The sequence below is a fragment of the Sinocyclocheilus grahami genome, unplaced genomic scaffold (genome assembly GCF_001515645.1).
Source record: "Sinocyclocheilus grahami isolate Dianchi unplaced genomic scaffold, SAMN03320097.WGS_v1.1 scaffold566.1, whole genome shotgun sequence".
NCBI lineage: Eukaryota > Metazoa > Chordata > Actinopteri > Cypriniformes > Cyprinidae > Sinocyclocheilus > Sinocyclocheilus grahami.
The window spans coordinates 370,457-388,620 of record NW_015505745.1 but is presented as its reverse complement, the minus strand read 5'-3'; the positions used below and the strand labels follow the sequence as shown (position 1 = coordinate 388,620).

Below are 18,164 nucleotides of genomic sequence, written 5' to 3'. Positions count from 1 at the left end.
CAAATGCTACTTTCTCAAAAATGTAACCTTAAGGGGGTGGTTCATTTGTCATTTTACAAAGTGCACATTTTAAAAGTGTACTTAAGAATGTAAAAAAAGTCATTAAAGTGCTTAACTATTCAGTAATATTATATTATCTGCAATAAGTACACTACAAGTGCACATTCAATACAATTAAGCTCCATTCTTTTTCACAATGATATCCCTTTAAATCTCACAATTTTATCTTGATTTCTTATTTAACTTTCTCTCACAATTACCTTTTTTATTCTTTACTCTGAGGCAGAAATGGGCTTCTATAAATAGCCTTATCATGTGATTGAAATGCTTTCTTGTGTGGTAAACCTGTTATTGACTTTACACCTTTTGGGCTGTGTGTAGTGCTCAGAACTTCCCTATTTCATGATTGCTTTTGACAGTCATTCGCATGGTCAAAGTTCAGCCACACGCATGATGTATCATTCCTGTCAAGGCCACATTCACCAGTTTTTTTGTTGTTGTTTTTTCTTCCAATCCAGCCAGTGTATGTGCAGACCATCTAAGTACGTACCTGTTTCTGGCCGAGTTGTTCTGTGTACACAATGATCAGTTCCCTTTGTCTTTGCTACTGGCAATGAGTCAGCTAATTACAGTGGAAAAGAGCTCTGTTAGGGCTCTCAAGCGAAAATGACCTCAAATAGCCATGTTCTCTGAATCACATGCAAACATAACACAAATACCGTCCAGTGTGGTCTCAGTGACACCTGTTTATGTCATAACAAAGGAGAAGTAGATATTTCCCATGGAGAGTATGTTTTACTCTAAAGGGAGAGGAAGCAGAGAAAACCTGTTCTGTTCCTGCTTAACAGCATGACAAACACACACACACATCAGATACTGAGTCATCAGAGAGATATTTTACAGTCAAAGAAAACATGGTCTTTAATGTTAAATCCTCAGTCCGACCACATCTGAACTCCAAACCTGCAGGCCGCAGCTGCACCATCTATTATACACAGTCACGAATTTAGGCAAGCAGGACAGGAACGAAGCATACTGAAATATTCCACACTACTTTTTTGGAAGTAGTGTAGTACTATACACTACTTTTATTCCACACATATTTGTCTTTTATTTTAGACTTTGATCATTAGCCCAAAAAATACTCATTTATCTTTCTCATTAACACTGAAAAAGTACAATCTGATAAAGCTCTGATATTTTAAGCATCAAAAACAGCCCATATTCCCTTGAGTCTATTCTAAACGGGGCTCTCTTTTTCTGTCTAGTGAAACAGGTGCTAGTTCTATTACACCCTTCCAGATTAAGAGCGGTCACAGCCAATGAAACAGGGACACATTTTTCAATAGTGACTTACTCAACAGCCTGTGTGGGACATATAGCCACATGCAGCCAATTAGGAACTGCATCAGATTTTATTTTGTCACACAAGTGATGTTTCAAACACAATGTGGGAGTCGCTGTCTTGTGTGCCCTGAAGGCTTGCTGAAGTATGCTAATAGGCTCAATGACACGATGAGACACACATTTATTTTGTGCATCATATGCATATGTTTTCCAGCTCTTTGTGCATTATCTTTCTCTGGTTAAATTAAACAAAGATCTCCTTCCTAGAAAGATCTGGTTATTCTACAAAGGGCACCACCACCACTCCCTTGTCTTTCTCTTTATGGCGATGACTCATCGGCACATTAACAAATATGAACTGTAAATATAAAGTAGCCTAAAAAAACAAAGATTCCTCAGACACAGACGCTTTTTTAAGTCAAGCGGGATAAATATGTAATTTTGGTTGACATATTTGCAGGAATATGATACATCTTAAACATAGTAAGAAAATAGGCACACAATAAATCAGCAGACTTAATGAGCACAATAACCCTCTGAGCCCTGAATGTCGAAATAAGTTAATCATTGCCTGGCCATGTTTTTTGATGAAGAATGCAAAAATATGAATGCAACTTCCTTGGATTTCACAATGCCGAACATTTGGAGTAAAGGCGGCAGTTTTACATAGCCTAGGCTTTGTGTTACATAAACGCTTTGCGTGCAGATTTGAAAGCTGAGAGAAAATGAAAGTTGATTAAACCAGCGCTTTACTATTCATCTGGAAGGTGAATGGCATGTGGCGATTGCTCAATCGTCGAGACCGAGACTGCAATGAATGTGTCACTAGAGAGAGTCTGAACCGGGCGGAGTTCCAGCTTTGGGAAGTCCGATTCATTCTAACGAAAAGCTTCGTTCGGACGAAGTGATTCAATTAAAGCGATTCAATGATTCTTTTGAGTCAACACTCAAAGGTGTCCGCTGAAGTAGCCTACATGCTCGACATTATGTGCATCATGCATGAAGTAAAACCCATTTTAGTTAATTTGCCGATGTTATTCAGTTCAAGTTTATTTGTAAAGCGCTTTTCAAGATACAAATCGTTGCAAAGCAGCTTTACAGAAAATTAAGTTTCTACAATAGATTTAGTAGTCGCTTGTCAGTGGTGACTATTATCGCTGTGTTCAGTTTCTGCTGTATAGATCGTGTTCGACCTCATAGTTTTACTGCCAATGTTCGGAGTTCCAGCTTTGGGAAGTCCGATTCATTCTAACGAAAAGCTTCGTTCGGACGAAGTGATTCAATTAAAGCGATTCAATGATTCTTTTGAGTCAACACTCAAAGGTGTCCGCTGAAGTAGCCTACATGCTCGACATTATGTGCATCATGCATGAAGTAAAACCCATTTTAGTTAATTTGCCGATGTTATTCAGTTCAAGTTTATTTGTAAAGCGCTTTTCAAGATACAAATCGTTGCAAAGCAGCTTTACAGAAAATTAAGTTTCTACAATAGATTTAGTAGTCGCTTGTCAGTGGTGACTATTATCGCTGTGTTCAGTTTCTGCTGTATAGATCGTGTTCGACCTCATAGTTTTACTGCCAATGTTCTCTCATTCAGCGGAATGATTAAAAGAAGCATCCGAATCGATTAAGTGAATCATTAAAAAGAACCGACTCGTTCGAATCGGACATCAGCTGAAAGTAGAGCTCAGAAAACAGCATCAGTAGTTCAGGGAGTCAGACAGCCCTTCTCTCGGGCTCAGATCTACACCGGGAATATTTCACACCACACAGCTGCCTCATACAGTATCTTTTGGGCTTCAATGTTGTTCAAAAAGCTTTAACGGACTAATGCAAAAAAAAAAACTGAAAAACAATGGATAAGCGAAACTGCAAACCTATGATACAGATACTTGAATTTCACATTCATTAACGAGTAACGTTAAGTAGGATCTTTTTTTGCTTTTTGCAGCGCATGCACAGATCCTTTCCTGGAATATGCTTGCGTGAAATCAGACTTATATCAGTTTCAGCTACTGTAGTTTGTAAGAATGAGCGTGCAGTTGCTTCAGAATCCGGTACCGGGAAGACACGGACACAAGCGCTTTGACACAGACGAGCCCGTGACCAGATGTCCGCGGCTCAGCGAGTCTTCGGCTGATGCGGGTCTCCTGAGCTCCTCTCCGGGATCCCCGGTAAGCGGAGCGCCTCTGAGCGTCAACTCAGCCCACCAGGGTCCCGCTCGAATCGGCCAGTACCTGCTAGTGCCCCTGGCCGACCGACCGGGGGTGCACAGCGCTTTAGACATGGACAGAGGGGAGGAACTGCTCTGCAAGGTAAACCACTGCATACTATAATGTACATGACCCATATAAGTATGATCCACTCTATTCAACTAACACGTTTTATGCCTCTGAGACCCAGCACAACATATATATATATATTTTTTTAAACGTAGGTAATTTCAATAATAATAATCATCATCATCATCAACAACTAAAACAAAATTATTATTATTATTATTATATTGTGTCTTATTTATATTTATTGTATAAATAGTTTGATATTATAGGCCTATACAAATATGCAAATGAAACAAAATAAATACTGCAGGACTAAAAACAATGGCATGTAGGCTACAGTATGATCTCAGTTATTATTAAAAAATCTATCTCCACTACGGAAGACAAAATTAATTTTTGGGTCTCATAATCTGATTTCTACACATTAAAATGTTTTAAAATAACAGTACACTTTCAGTTAGGCAGGGATATCAGAATTTGTGTGCAGGATGCCATCTTATTTATATCTATAAAATTAAATATGACAGATATGGATCAAGTATTTGCAAATGTATCTGCATCTGTGTGAGAAATATGGGGCTGACATGACACTCAAAAAGACCGTATTATTGCTGCCACAAACTTTACAAGACATTCAACTTTTTATAATATGTTTGTGCTGTAATCTTAGAGTATCACCTCTATCCACCTCCAGTGAACTGACTTTATCAGGGTAGAGTTGTCGTTGTCTTGTAATACTATACAGAACAATTATTATTTTATTTTATTTTTTTGCCATCTGCAGGTGTTTGATATGGGCCAATACCAGGAGAAAATAAGAGCCTACAGCATGCTCTCAAGTCATAAGAACATTGCACAGATAAAAGACATAGTTCTTGGGGAGAGCAAAGCATATGTGTTCCAAGAGAAGGATTTTGGCGACATGCACACCTTTGTAAAGAGTAGCAAGAGGCTTCCTGAAGACCTGGCTTCCAAGCTTTTCCACCAGGTGGTATCTGCAGTGAACCACTGCCACCAGGTTGGCATCATTTTGGGGGACCTGAAGCTCCGCAAGTTTGTGTTCTCAGACGAGAAAAGGTGAGAGTTATAGTTAGTGAGTGTGTCTGTGTGAGAATGTGAGAAAGCAGGAGTTTTTAAATGGGGCACACCAGGTGCGGTACTGTACCTCATGCATCAATACTGTGACATCAGCAGTGTTATACTGGGTGAATAGTGTCAGTTCTGGTTTCATTCAGTTTTCGCTTCCTCTCAGCAGTGTGTCACACTGCAGGTGATTGGTGCTGCTTCCCTAAAGATTCAATGGAACAAACCTATTAACACTCACTTACTCATGTTTCTCTGTAAGAGGAGCAACTGGTAATCACACCCCTGAACTCGTGTCCAGAGATTTTTCTTTAGAAAACGAGAGTCCTCTGAATTACGTAAGTGAATTATGTATAAAAAACATCATGGATTGAATTTAAACATTTTTTATCCACAATCCCCACTGAAAGAAACATACTGAAGATAGCTAACCCATCTACCTGTCTGTCTGTCTATCTAAATTACTTACATTAAACTTTGGTACATAAAATATTGCTTTGTGAATATATATACATATATATAATTAAATTACTTCAAAAGAAAAAAATAAAGATTACTTAATAAAGAACATTACTTTTTATATTATAACACAACGTTTTAATTAGCATGCTGTGTTTCTGCTGCTAGACAATAAAACTCACTTGGAAAAGTTGCACTTTCAAAATAATTGTGTCAAAATAATCCAGTTTATACACATGGCTTGAGATTTCTGCATTGTGTTATATTACATAGTGTCTAAATGTTTTTGAAAAATACAATGTAAATTTCCCATCTGTTTAGCGTCAAGTAAATTTAAAACTCACCTACAGGGCTTATACAGGGCTTCCTTAGAACCAATTAGTCAACTAGTCTGTCAGGCAACCCACCAATTAGCAAATATGTTGTTTTTCACATCCCTCAATACATACAGTTGGTTTGCCATTTCTAGGCCAACATTTTAAGCCTGACCTTTGAGCATCGGTTTTCATTTGAGTGAAGCAGACAAGAACGTGTAAGAGGACGTAGTCACCCTTCTCTCATAGCAGCCAACGGGTGCAGCGAGATGAGTCATAGCAATGCACACAGAGGGGAAACTCACCATTCAGGATCATACCCACACACTCAACACTCCACTCCTGAATACGGCACCGCTCGTAGGTGAGGTGCGCCGCCTCTGGCCATTGCAACACTTACAGATTGGCGGACTGGCAGACGCGTCTAGCGCAGACGTGACCAGGGCATGCTGACATTTGGTCAGACGAAAAGCGCAAAGAAGCGTTTGTGTTTTCTTTCACTTTGTTCGGCACCAAGCAGTGTAGTGACAGATTATGCAAACCTGCTGTCTGTACACGGTGTCTTTCCGAATGCAATTTCCATAGCTAGAATAGCTTTTGTAAAATGCGGTAATGATGAGAGATGGATAAGCAACAAAAAGGTCAAAACTGCGATAACGCTGAGATATGGTGTGTGATTGCATACAGAAAGACAATGACCTGGAATGCGTCTGCAGTTAGATTGTGAAACACACACACACACGCACACACAACAGGCTGGCTGGGCAGGGGCCGTTCATGTGTCACTGATGTAACAGCACTGTTTGTGGGTAATAAGGCTCTGCCAGATGCCGTGAGCGTACGGCACAGGTGCAGGAAGAACACAGTGAACCTGCAGCACAGCGCAGTGCATTCATTTGTCCACAGTCTCTCTGTCTGTCACACACACACACACACACACACACACACACACACACAGGACTATGACTCATTCTCTCCACCTCTCTGGCAGAATGTTGTCATGTCATCTGCAAACCCCCCAAACCGAGGCTGATAGCCAGTGATGAAACACAAGAGTATGCAGAGCAGCTCATGTTTTACTGAAAGGGATACGACAGACTCATGGCTCATCAAGTCTACCTATATAGTCTACAGGGATATTCCTAGAGTAGTAGGGGATTTGTTTCCTATTGGAAACTGAGCTAAACTTAGCCCAGAGTTCACAAGAATACATTACAGAGCTCTTTGGACTGAGAGGAAGTGTGTTTATTTTGTGCGCGTGCTTTTGTTTAAACGAAGGCCGTAATTAGATGAGGATCTGTCCTATATTTGTTGTAGTAGCGCCGTTGTTGTGGTAGTAGTTTCCATGATTTACCATCACAGCAATCTGTGAGCTCAACAAAAGGGATGGAGAGTTATTTCAACTCGACGCACAATAAAGGAAGGCTTCAATACATCACTTTGTTTAGCAATGGAAGAGAAAGACACTAAATCCATCATCAGCAGGCCCACAAGGAATCTGTGCACAGAGTTCTGCGTAGATCTCCGCAGAGCCGGATCACCTGTCATTTACATCGCCCCACCCTCTGTGTTATATCTTGGCTAATTTGATTATGCTTTCTGCTTTGTTAAAAGTGTAACACAAGCATTTTTCCAGTGTTTAAGACCTGAACTTGCTCTCTGATGGCAGTTTATTAAGAGTTATGAAAATGCATTGTCAAATTTATTGATACCAAGAACAAAATGAGGCAAGTGTCCCCCTTCTTAAAGTATAAAGGCAGCTTAATATTTTCATCTATAAAAACAATAACCGGCTAACTGTTATTGTACTAAAGCAAACTGTTAAAATATTATTTGGAAAATATTTAAATGATCTTTACTTGATCATTTCTGACCTGTATTTAAAAAGCAGAATTAAATATTATTTTAAATAAATCTGGTGAATGTCAGTAAAAATGATTACATTAATATCTTCATATTAATATACAAGTACACAGGTTAAATATGATAGCCCTAAAACTACACTACTGTTCAAATGAATAAATGTTGTTTATTTGTTCAAATGTAAGTTTTATACGTTTGTATTTTAAAAAAAGTGTAATTACAAGTGACTGTCTGCTAAAATTTCTAATAATACAAATTTAAACCAAATTAATAAATGCTCTTCTTTTGATCTTTCAAAGAAAAAAAAGTGTCAAAAAAAATTCAGCTTTGCTATCACAGGATATTTTAAAATATATATTAAAATAGAAAAGTTATTTTAAACTGTACTAACATTTCACAGTATTCCTGTTTTTACTATATTTTTGTTCAAATTAAGAGATTATGAAACATCACTTTTTTTTTTACTGATCCCCAAGCACCTGCTTATCATGTAAAGTGGCAACTTCAAATTCTGTTTTTAAAAACTTCCACAAGTTTTACATCAAAATTTGAGTGGAAAATGTGAAAAACCGACCTGATCATCAGTGCAATGTAGCTGATTCTGAATGGACTGTATATACCAGTCATATGATTTTCTTCACAGCCAAAACACTGTAAATATTACTTGATTGTACAAACCATGATGTGTTTATTTTAGGGCCCAACTGAAATTAGAGGGTCTGGAGGACTGCCATATTCTGTGCGGAGAGGACGACTCGATGTTCGAGACGCATGGCTGCCCTGCGTACGTGAGTCCTGAGATTTTAAACGGCGGAGTGTGTTACTCAGGCAAGCATGCAGACGCATGGAGCCTTGGCGTCATGCTGTACACAATGCTGGTGGGCCGCTATCCTTTCCACGACCCGGACCCCGCAACCCTGTTCTCTAAGATTCGACGGGGCACATATTGCCTCCCCGATGGGCTGTCTCTAAGGGCACGCTGCCTACTTCGCAGTCTGCTTAGAAAGGACCCAGGCGAAAGACTGACCACAGCGGAGGTCCTCATTCACCCGTGGTTTAATGGCAACATGCAAGACACAGGAAAAGCAGAACAGGAAGTCAACCTGGGAGAACAGACAGTGCCCCAGATAGAAATGGAGCAGGACGAGGATTTTTTCTCCTGAGGAAACCAATATAGCTTGAATATGGACCAAAACTGTTCGTGATCTTGGTGTTTTGTTTTTATTATTTGGTTTCTTATATGGATTTTGTAATAGATTCAGAAGTATACACTCAGTGAGTACTCACTCAAAGTACTGTATCATGTGTGTCAGGTTTAAAGACAGTGTGCACAACAGCCAGTGTAGTTGTTTTGAAGTCGTCTTCTAGTGAACCATTCTTGTGCTGTATGAAGTGAATGAGACTGGGCATTATGGGTCACGTGATAACGAAAGAATGTGAGAATGTCGGCATGGTGACTAACCTCAGCCTATGGGGCAGACCTTTAGCTTCACTCTTACTGTCAAAACGAATTGTCACTAATTGAATACTGCTGTACCAAAGGTACATGTCTCCTTTTATAGGAGGAGAATGAAAACTAAAGGAATCTGACACACGCATACATATGGAGGACTAGAAGTGCAGCTTAAAAATATAATTAAGAAACAATTATCAATATATTTAATTTAAAAAGTAATAAATATACAAATATAGACATTAACCTTTTTTTAATTCATGTTTAGAAATGTAGTCAAATATATAAATAAATAGATAAATAGTTTTTAAATTCAAATGGTTTAAAAAGCATTTAATAAACAAAAGCTTTTCTTTATTCTTTTTAATGTTTTTCCTTACTTATTAGCAGCCATTGTGCGTCAAAGGGGTGTGTCTTAAAACTCTGTTGAAAGTAGTGCTGTCAAACGATCAGTCGCATCCAAAATAAAAGTTTTTGTTGTCAGTATATGTGGGTATACGCACACATACAGTATATATTTTGAAAATATTTACATGTATATATTTATATTCATATTTAATATAAACATTTCATATTTTTCTTAAATATATACATGCATGTGTTTGTATTTATATATGCATAATAAATATAAACAGTACACACATATATTATGTGGACAAACTTTTATTTTGGATGCGATTAATCGCGATTAATCATTTGACAGCACTAGTTGAAAGTTCATTGGTTAACTTGCACGGATTAATTGTTCACCTCAAGACTAGCAATGTGCTCTTACAAAGTAAACAGTGTAAATTTTGATTTCATGAGGACTTTAAGAAAAGCAACTTACCAATGCCTTATTAAAAACAATTTTAACAAGCATTTAAAATGATTTTATTATTTAATATTAATAAATATAATTAATATTTTGCTACATTTACAATTTTAAACATGAATTAAACAAACACTGGTAATTATGTTTAAATTTGTGAATTTTAAATGGTAATTTAGCAACATTTTTATTTTTGAATTAATAAATTGATAATTGATTTATTAATTTTATTTTAAGGTAGCACTTCCGCTTACATGCAATAAGCTCTTTTTAATCACAGATACTGTGTGCTATTCTGACTTATGCCTCTCAGAATTTCCAAATTGTACATAAGAGTCATTCAGAGGTTAAATGTCACTTATTGACCTTTAACACTCTGTGACAACCAACAGGTCACCGTTACATACGGATCCTTAAATGTTCAGGATGAGCCTCTTACAGACTTGATACAGTGTTCATTTATTCTGCTGTATCCTGATCTCTCTAGTCTTTCTAGTCACAGTTTCCTTACTTGAATCCAAGCAGCCTCATAAAAGCATGAGGCTTCAGTATGGCAGGCCAGTTCATCCTGTGAATAAGATATAAGATGACTCAACAGCGGGGCATTGGTGTAACGAAGAGGAAAGGGCTATGAACCCAGATTAGTGTGCTCAGTATGACTACATATGCGTATCTTTACTCTCACTTTAAAGAAAAGAGAACAGTACTACAATAGCACTACTGCAAGGGTTGAGCATCCTATAAATGTCTGTTTTCTGCTTGCCCTCGTGTTGGGGATTGTATGTTACCTCTGAATCCAAGCATAATGGTGATACACAACGTTTATGGTTTCTGAAAGGGTCTTTATAAGTGAAGGCTGGAGGGTATGCAAAATGCCTGTCTCATGCATGCAACACATGGGGAAAGCTGACACGAGTGCACAGAGTTCATATTGCACTGTGAATTATGTATTTGTGACTAACCCCAAGGCTTGACCATGAGGGTTTAACGTTTCAAATTCATTGTTCAAATGAGCATTTGTAAATATGTACATTTTAAGTGTGTGAACAAAATTGAATAAACTCTTTCTTATTTACATCTGTGGTGCATTCTGTGAAGCCCCCACATATCCTTGTTTTTAGGAAGTATATTAATTTGGAAGTGTTGACTAAAACATCTAAAATAACTAACAAAGTCTTTGATTATATTTTTAACTGTATATTATTCAATATTACATTTAAAGTTAACATTTTAATTCAAATGTGAAATCTGTTAAAATAAATTTAATTTATTTAAAAAAATTTAATAAACCACATACAAGTTTCAGTATAACTGACATTAAAGTATATGTTTTTACCATAAATGCTTGTCAATGCAGTAAATTCGGCAGCACACTTTAACCATTTAATCCAAAGAGAAAGGAAAAAATGAAATCGCATCATATGACCCCTTTAAGCTTCCTTGTGATTTTTACCCTTTTCTGCTTTGTACTGAATATGATTCAGGTTTGAACCAGCCTCCTTAACATTTCAAAAGATTTTTATCTCCTGCAAGTGACAAATAACATGGGGAATGTTGCAACAAATCTGAGAGAGAGAGCTAATCTTTTAATAATCGTACTATGGTGCTCTGAATGCGAGCTGCAGTACGTGTAAATATGTACATTTTAAGTGTGTGAACAAAATTGAATAAACTCTTTCTTATTTACATCTGTGGTGCATTCTGTGAAGCCCCCACATATCCTTGTTTTTAGGAAGTATATTAATTTGGAAGTGTTGACTAAAACATCTAAAATAACTAACAAAGTCTTTGATTATATTTTTAACTGTATATTATTCAATATTACATTTAAAGTTAACATTTTAATTCAAATGTGAAATCTGTTAAAATAAATTTAATTTATTTAAAAAAATTTAATAAACCACATACAAGTTTCAGTATAACTGACATTAAAGTATATGTTTTTACCATAAATGCTTGTCAATGCAGTAAATTCGGCAGCACACTTTAACCATTTAACCAAGACAATAAAAGTATTTATGAGATTATAAAGATTCAAAAAAAATTATAAATGTTCAAAAAAGCACACTAAAGTTCAGCTAACGGTGTTCAATGTAAATTTAAACTATAATACATTTTTATTTCATTGCAATTAACATGCAGTTAAGTTTATGAAAACATTACATTTAGTTTGTATATATTGATATATTATTTCCGTAATATGAACTTTTTCAAAAGTATTCTAAACATGTGCTTTTTTTTCACAAGGGAATTGAACCACTGGCAGCAATAAAGCGTCCTCTTGTGCTAAATTCAGGGCAGACTGAAAGAGAAAGCTTAATGTGCATTTTGACCTGAGAGTCAGGTAGCTCCGCCCTCTATTATGACTTCACAGAGGCTTGCGTAAGTGGGTGATTGGGTATCAACAAAGTAGCTGGAGCGTCTCTTTTGTTGGGCAGCTGCCAGGCAGCGTTGCACGCCATGGATGTAATTGCCAAACATGTCGGCGCCGGCCTTGGGTGACACTCTGATAAAAAGTGCCGCCGTGCTTGCACTACCCATATTATCTTGACACTAGTCTCTCCGAGTGACATTATGAGTCACTACCAAGTGTATGAAGTTGTCTCCAAATCAAAAGATGATGTGATGGGATAAGGTCATATTTAAGGGCCTGTTAGCAGCTTAGTTGTGAAATGCAGTCAGGCTTTAGACGTGATGATAGATAAAGGGGTGTAAAGTGACTGTAAGCAACTTGCGTCACAATATGTCAACTGCACTGACTATTAATCTGCTTCAAGTGAAGGTAACGCCATCAGCCATGAACTTAAGTCTACAGAAACTTGATTTCAAGATTTACAAGAGCAAGAGCACTCCAGGAGCCATTATGATGCACAGCTTATCACTGTAGAGCATTTCATCTTCTGTCAGTACCATATAAACACAAATACCAAATCACATTTGCTGTCAGTTACACTCTTCTGCATTCCCACACATAAATATGGAGCAGAGGTTCACACTGATGATCAAATAATAATCCAAACAAATTGTTTCATATTGCATCATTTTGGTGATTTTCTATCTAAAACAACTTTACAACATCACACTAATTTCAAAATGACACCAATTTGAGGTCAAGGGAAAGAGGGCTGACAGGGTCGAAGACCATGTTCACAACATCAGTCAGAAACCAACACGTCTGTTTTGGATGTCTGCATTGCTCATTATTAATTGTATTATTATATATTTATTAATATTTTGAATTAGCTTTTATGTTTATATTTTCAGTATTCCTTTAAGTTTTAGTAATTGCCATGCTTTTGACATTTTTATTAGTTCTCTTTTTTTATTAAAAACATTTCTATTTAGCTTTAATTTATTTTCATTTCAATTTTAGTTTTAGATTATTTCAGTTAGTTGCCAGAGCAACATTTCAAAAATTCAAAGTTTTTCATCTAATATTTAGCCTATATTTTATTTTAGCTTATTCGGTTAGCCAAAAACTGGTTTTTTATAGTTTTAGTTTAGTTACAGTAACAATAACAACACTGTCGACAATGGTTTATGCACATTTCCACATATCCGCCATAATAAAGCAAAAGGGAAAGATTTAACAAAGTTACTAGAAACACTTTGAGGGTGACCGTCCATCTTTGATTATCAGTGTTATGTCACACTCATGTGGAGATGTTTGGTACTTCAACATTTACTTTTTCCAAAGAAAAACATGTCCTGTTCCTGGAAAACAGGAACATAATTAAATTGGATAAAGGAAGGAAAAATCATTAGAGTTCACAGAATAGTTCAAGCCTGTTTCAGGAAACACATTTCCAAATGTGTTAAAAAGCCTGTTCTTTCTATTATACATGGCAATGATTAACCACCAGAGGCCAGTATTTCAGCAAAAGCTGATAAAGTTGTCGTCAGGCCTGTTGAACAGATGGTTTTATGCTTCTCCATGCTAAGTGCAAGCATCTGTTTCAGTATGTAAGCTACATGAGCGCTCACATAAAAATAGAGAAGCTTTACCCTGTAAACTGGCATCTAAGGGGAGTCTATGGATCTCCTGTCAATTTTAATAACTAGTGCTTGCTAAGATCACTGTTATTATGACTCACAGGGTTAGACATTTAAACAATACTTGGGAGTGTATCCTGCCAACGTACTACGTACTAAATTGAGCATAAAGCGCCCAGTTTAATGTTACCTCAAACGTGACGTTACGAGCAGTATTATTTTAGTGAAGTAAGTTACCTGTATTAACTTCAGATGTGCTTCACATGGTCTGTCATCGCGTGCTCATCAGTCGTACTGAAGTAGTACCTCGAAGTCTGCAAGTAACCTACACATTTACTGTAGTGGTTGATTGACAGGTGAGGGGCGGTGCTTCGTGCGTGCAAAACGCGTTCGAACCACTGAGCTATAATAATGGATAATTACTTATATAGATCAGTGGTTCACCACGTTTTGTACCCCATTCACACTCTTATATAGCTGTGTTTGGGATTCATCTTAAGTGTAACAAATGCCTAAAACACCATAAAAACACTTGGAATGCTTTAGCTACCAACTAGCCAATTTTGGAAAAGTTGTCAGGCTAAATCATAATGACAAAAAGGTTTAAAAGTTTGAGGTTTAAACTCTCTCTAAATGTCATGTTCATTCCTGCTCAGTCATTCATCAGCCATCACATCTGTTAATAGACTGCTTGAAGTCTACTCTGGAAATCATGCAATTTGTACACCATTGGGATGGTAATGCTAAACAGAGAAGTTGAGCTACTTGTTGAGCCTGTTGTCACTCACAGCATTGACTGGTTTTATATTAAAAGTGAATCATTATAATAATAGCAAGTTTATTGATGATAATGATATCAGTTATAATAGGTTAAAATGAACATAATAGGTTTACAAGAGTTAAAAAGGAACATATTTCTGATTTGGTGTTGATGAAGGAGTGTTTGAATGTTTCTAATGGGACTGAGAAGGCAATTAAAGCAACAAATGAAATAAATTAAATTATGTTGATGCAACTTAATTGCTTTATGTGTAACCAATGTACAAAACGCACACTTTTTTAGTGTATAAATGTTGGGAAACATTTATTTTTATAGAGATGTTCTATTTAGTTGTTAATCTCAGGGTTATATGCCATTAGCATTTGAGAGGGTAAAAGTATATTCAGTTTTATTAGCAGGAAAACAGTATGTGGTCCTAAAATATTATTCTGTCAAATAACATTCAAAGAGAGAGGATGTTTTTTAATATTTAAAGACGGGGCAAAATGAGCACTAAAGCAAAAACATGCTGTAGCATAAAGATATAAACAAATATTTCTTTGTTCAGGTAAAATAACATTTAAAGGGGTCATATGATGCGATTTAATTTTTTCCTTTCTCTTTGGAGTGTTACAAGCTCTTGGTGCATAAAGAAGATCTGTAAATTTGCAAAGACTAAAGTTTCAAATCCAAATAGATATTCTTTATAAAAGTTAAGAGTCAGCCACACGTACCTAAAACGGCTCGTTCGAACACGCCCCCACATGTCTATGTCACTATGTGGGAAGATCTGCATAACGCCGCCCAAATATTCACGAAAAGAAAGAATAGTTTTGGAAAAGCGAGGTGTACGCTGATTGGCCAGCTATCCAATGCATTGTGATTGGCCGAATACCTCAAGCGTGTGACGGAAATGTTATGTACCTTACCATACTGTGATGCCCTGTGTTCCGGCGCGACAAGACAGACTGGATGCAACAAATGCCTCGTTTATAATGGGTTTTAATGTTTTTGTCTCGTCGCTCTGGCTGGGACACGCCATCAACAGTATGTGAGGGGCGTAACATTTCCGTCACACGCTTGAGGTATTCGGCCAATCACAACGCACTGGATAGCTGGCCAATCAGAGTACACCTCACTTTTTCAGACCGATGAGCTTTGTAAAAATGTACGCGTTTCAGAAAGGCGGGGCATAGAGGAGAAACAATAATGTACAGTATGTGGAAAATAATGTGTTTTTTAACTTTAAACCGCATAAACACATTTCATTACACCAAATACACCAAATAATGTTCTTTTTAGCAGCACCATATGACCCCTTTAAAAATATTGCTACTTTACTCAAATAGTGGGCTCTTTATTGAGAGTAAATTGGACATGTTGGATGTATTTAATGTGGCACAGTGGAGCAAGAGGCCTAAGTAGCTTATCCTCCAGGCTCCATCAGCAAATACCCAATCAGCATTTTTGGGAAAAAAAACACCCAAAATAGCCAGAAGATTAATTCTAATCAGACTTACACCACATTGTGAGAGGCTTAGCTGCACTTTCCAAAAATTGACCATTATATCCAAGCGCACAGGCCGCTTTTTGTTAAGGAAGCTGCGCATTTTTTGGTGTAAAAATTAGTTAACGCCCAGCCTTCTGTAAAGCCACAGAAGACAAAATCCTGGCTTGAGCAACACGATTTGATTCTCAGCACATAACACCTATTGTGTTCGCTTTAAATCCCAAAGATCAGCCATCTCATTGGCAGCCTTGCCGGTTGTTCTCCCCATACGACTACGGGGATGTGATGTGCTAACAGGAATATAAATAAACTCTGGCTGAAAAAAAGTAACTATAGAGAAACTATGGGAATATAAATTTAAAAAGTGATGAAGTTCTTGTATGGAGGCCTTTATGTTATTGCCAAACAATTCCCTTTATGAAGGTAAATTTGTGAAAATTCTACAGCTATCAAAAATCTATTTATTTTATCAATAGTAATATTGGTGTATGGATATTTAAAATATAAGATGTTTTGGACTTTTTGCCTTCACTAGTTTATTTTTAATTATGCTTATTTAATGACTTTGGGTCAACCGTTTCTGTCAGTAATTTTGAGTTAAGATTACTGATAAGATTTCTTTTCGAGCATTTGTTTAATGCATTCTGCTTGTAATCAAACTTGTGTCATTAGTGATCACAAAAAGGTTTTTAAAAAGCTTTTTTTTAACAACATATTTTATATATAGCTTATAATTTTGTAAGAAAAAAAGAATGCAACATACCTTCATGACCGCCCAACCTTTTGTTTTTACATGCTTTTAACACCCCTACTCCCTGCTGTCATGTGACAAATTCATTTCTAAACATGCAAATGCTCCATGTCATTTCCAAATTAACATGAAATCATAAAAGCATTTAACAGAAGTATTTCATGTCAACTGCCTGTATGTGTGTAGTGTTTACATTTACATTTATGCATCTGGCAAATGCTTTCCTACCAAAGCAATTTACAAAGACCACAGGAGTGAGTCAGTGCATTGTTTTAATGATGTGAAAAAAGTTTTGTTCCATTATTATGTCAGGAAGAATGCAAAACCTTAGATTACCTTCTCCACCCACACAGAAAAACCTTGCATTGCCTTTTTGTTGCTCTTGTAAAATCTTTCAAAGGAATAAGAAAGACTTCTTGTTTCAACTTTTTGTTGATATTATGCACTTTTTACACATATTATGCACTAAAATTTGAACCTACTTAAGCCTACTCTATCAGTCCATATAAGGTCTTTGGGAAGTGTTTGCATTTTATTTTATACCACATTTTTGTGGTTGATTAAATCACTTTTCAGAGTATAAGGTGGTTATGTACACCTCCCTCAACCCACAACCGAAACCATAAACTATCATTCCGCTACTATTGAGGATTGTGAACTAGAGTATGACGAAAGGCCATTTGCTATAAATGCAGTGAAGAACATAATCAGAAACCATAGAATGCTCTATAAAGATGAACAAAATTTTCAGAGGCTGCATTAAAAGCTGTGACCCGTACAGATGTGCAACAGCATGACATTCACATGTCAGCGGGTGAAGTAAAGGAGGAGAGTGGTATGCATGACCTCCTTGGCTACTTTAATTACATTTCAGCAGTGTAGCTTTTCAGAGGCATAGACCATGGTTCTGATCATCTCCTTCTGATTATTAGACCTTTGTGAAGACTCTGTGTGCTGTCAGGCTGTAATTATAAGAAGCTCAGATAGCTCTGGATAGGAGAATCTCCTGGCATAAGGAGAGAAAAAAAATGATGTGATGAGATGAGATGAGTTGATGCTGTTCTTCTTGATGAGAACAGCACCAACTATATAACTAAAGACAAAGATAAGCATGTATTTCTTACTTCAACTGCTATTTATGTGTTTCTTTTTTTTTTTTTTACATTAACTTGCATTGACTTTCAACCTTAAAATTAATTTAAATTACATGGAATGAATGTAAAATTGTGTTAAATGTCATGGTGCAAGAGCAAATTGCTTATTAACTGCACCATAAAAAACACAGTGAAGTCTGTATGAAGAAATGCCATGAAATTGTGAGATGTATTAAAATTCACCAGCTCCAAAAATAACAAAAATGAAAAGAAAAAATGACAAGAAAAAATGAAAATTTGCTGAAAATTTACTCACCCTAAAGCCATCCAAAATGTAGATGAATTTGTTTCTTCATCGGAACAGATTTAGTGAAATGTAGCATTATATCACTTCACTCTGCAGTGAATGGGTGCTGCCAGAATGAAAGCTCAAACAGCTGATAA

The 18,164-nt window shown here is 36.6% G+C and overlaps 1 protein-coding gene and 1 long non-coding RNA gene across 3 annotated transcripts; one reads left to right on the top strand and one right to left on the bottom strand.

Moving 5' to 3' along the window:
* The first annotated feature begins 2,914 nt into the window (after nt 1–2,914).
* Nucleotides 2,915–8,967, top strand: LOC107556392 (tribbles homolog 1-like). Of its 2 annotated transcripts, XM_016239497.1 has the most exons (4): nt 2,915–3,262; nt 3,354–3,662; nt 4,414–4,706; nt 8,046–8,967. In XM_016239497.1, the coding sequence occupies exons 2-4, from the start codon at nt 3,378–3,380 to the stop codon at nt 8,509–8,511; spliced, it is 1,044 nt and encodes a 347-aa protein (XP_016094983.1). In that variant the 5' UTR covers nt 2,915–3,262; nt 3,354–3,377; the 3' UTR covers nt 8,512–8,967. The 2 variants fall into 2 exon arrangements, with proteins under 2 accessions (XP_016094983.1, XP_016094982.1); XM_016239496.1 differs by having other exon boundaries at nt 2,915–3,662.
* On the bottom strand, nt 4,620–13,982 carry LOC107556393 (uncharacterized). The gene is made up of 3 exons (XR_001605273.1): nt 13,843–13,982; nt 4,795–4,917; nt 4,620–4,691 (listed from the first exon to the last, which is right to left on the bottom strand). It is a non-coding gene; the product is annotated as an uncharacterized lncRNA (long non-coding RNA).
* Between the last annotated feature and the right edge of the window lie 4,182 nt (nt 13,983–18,164).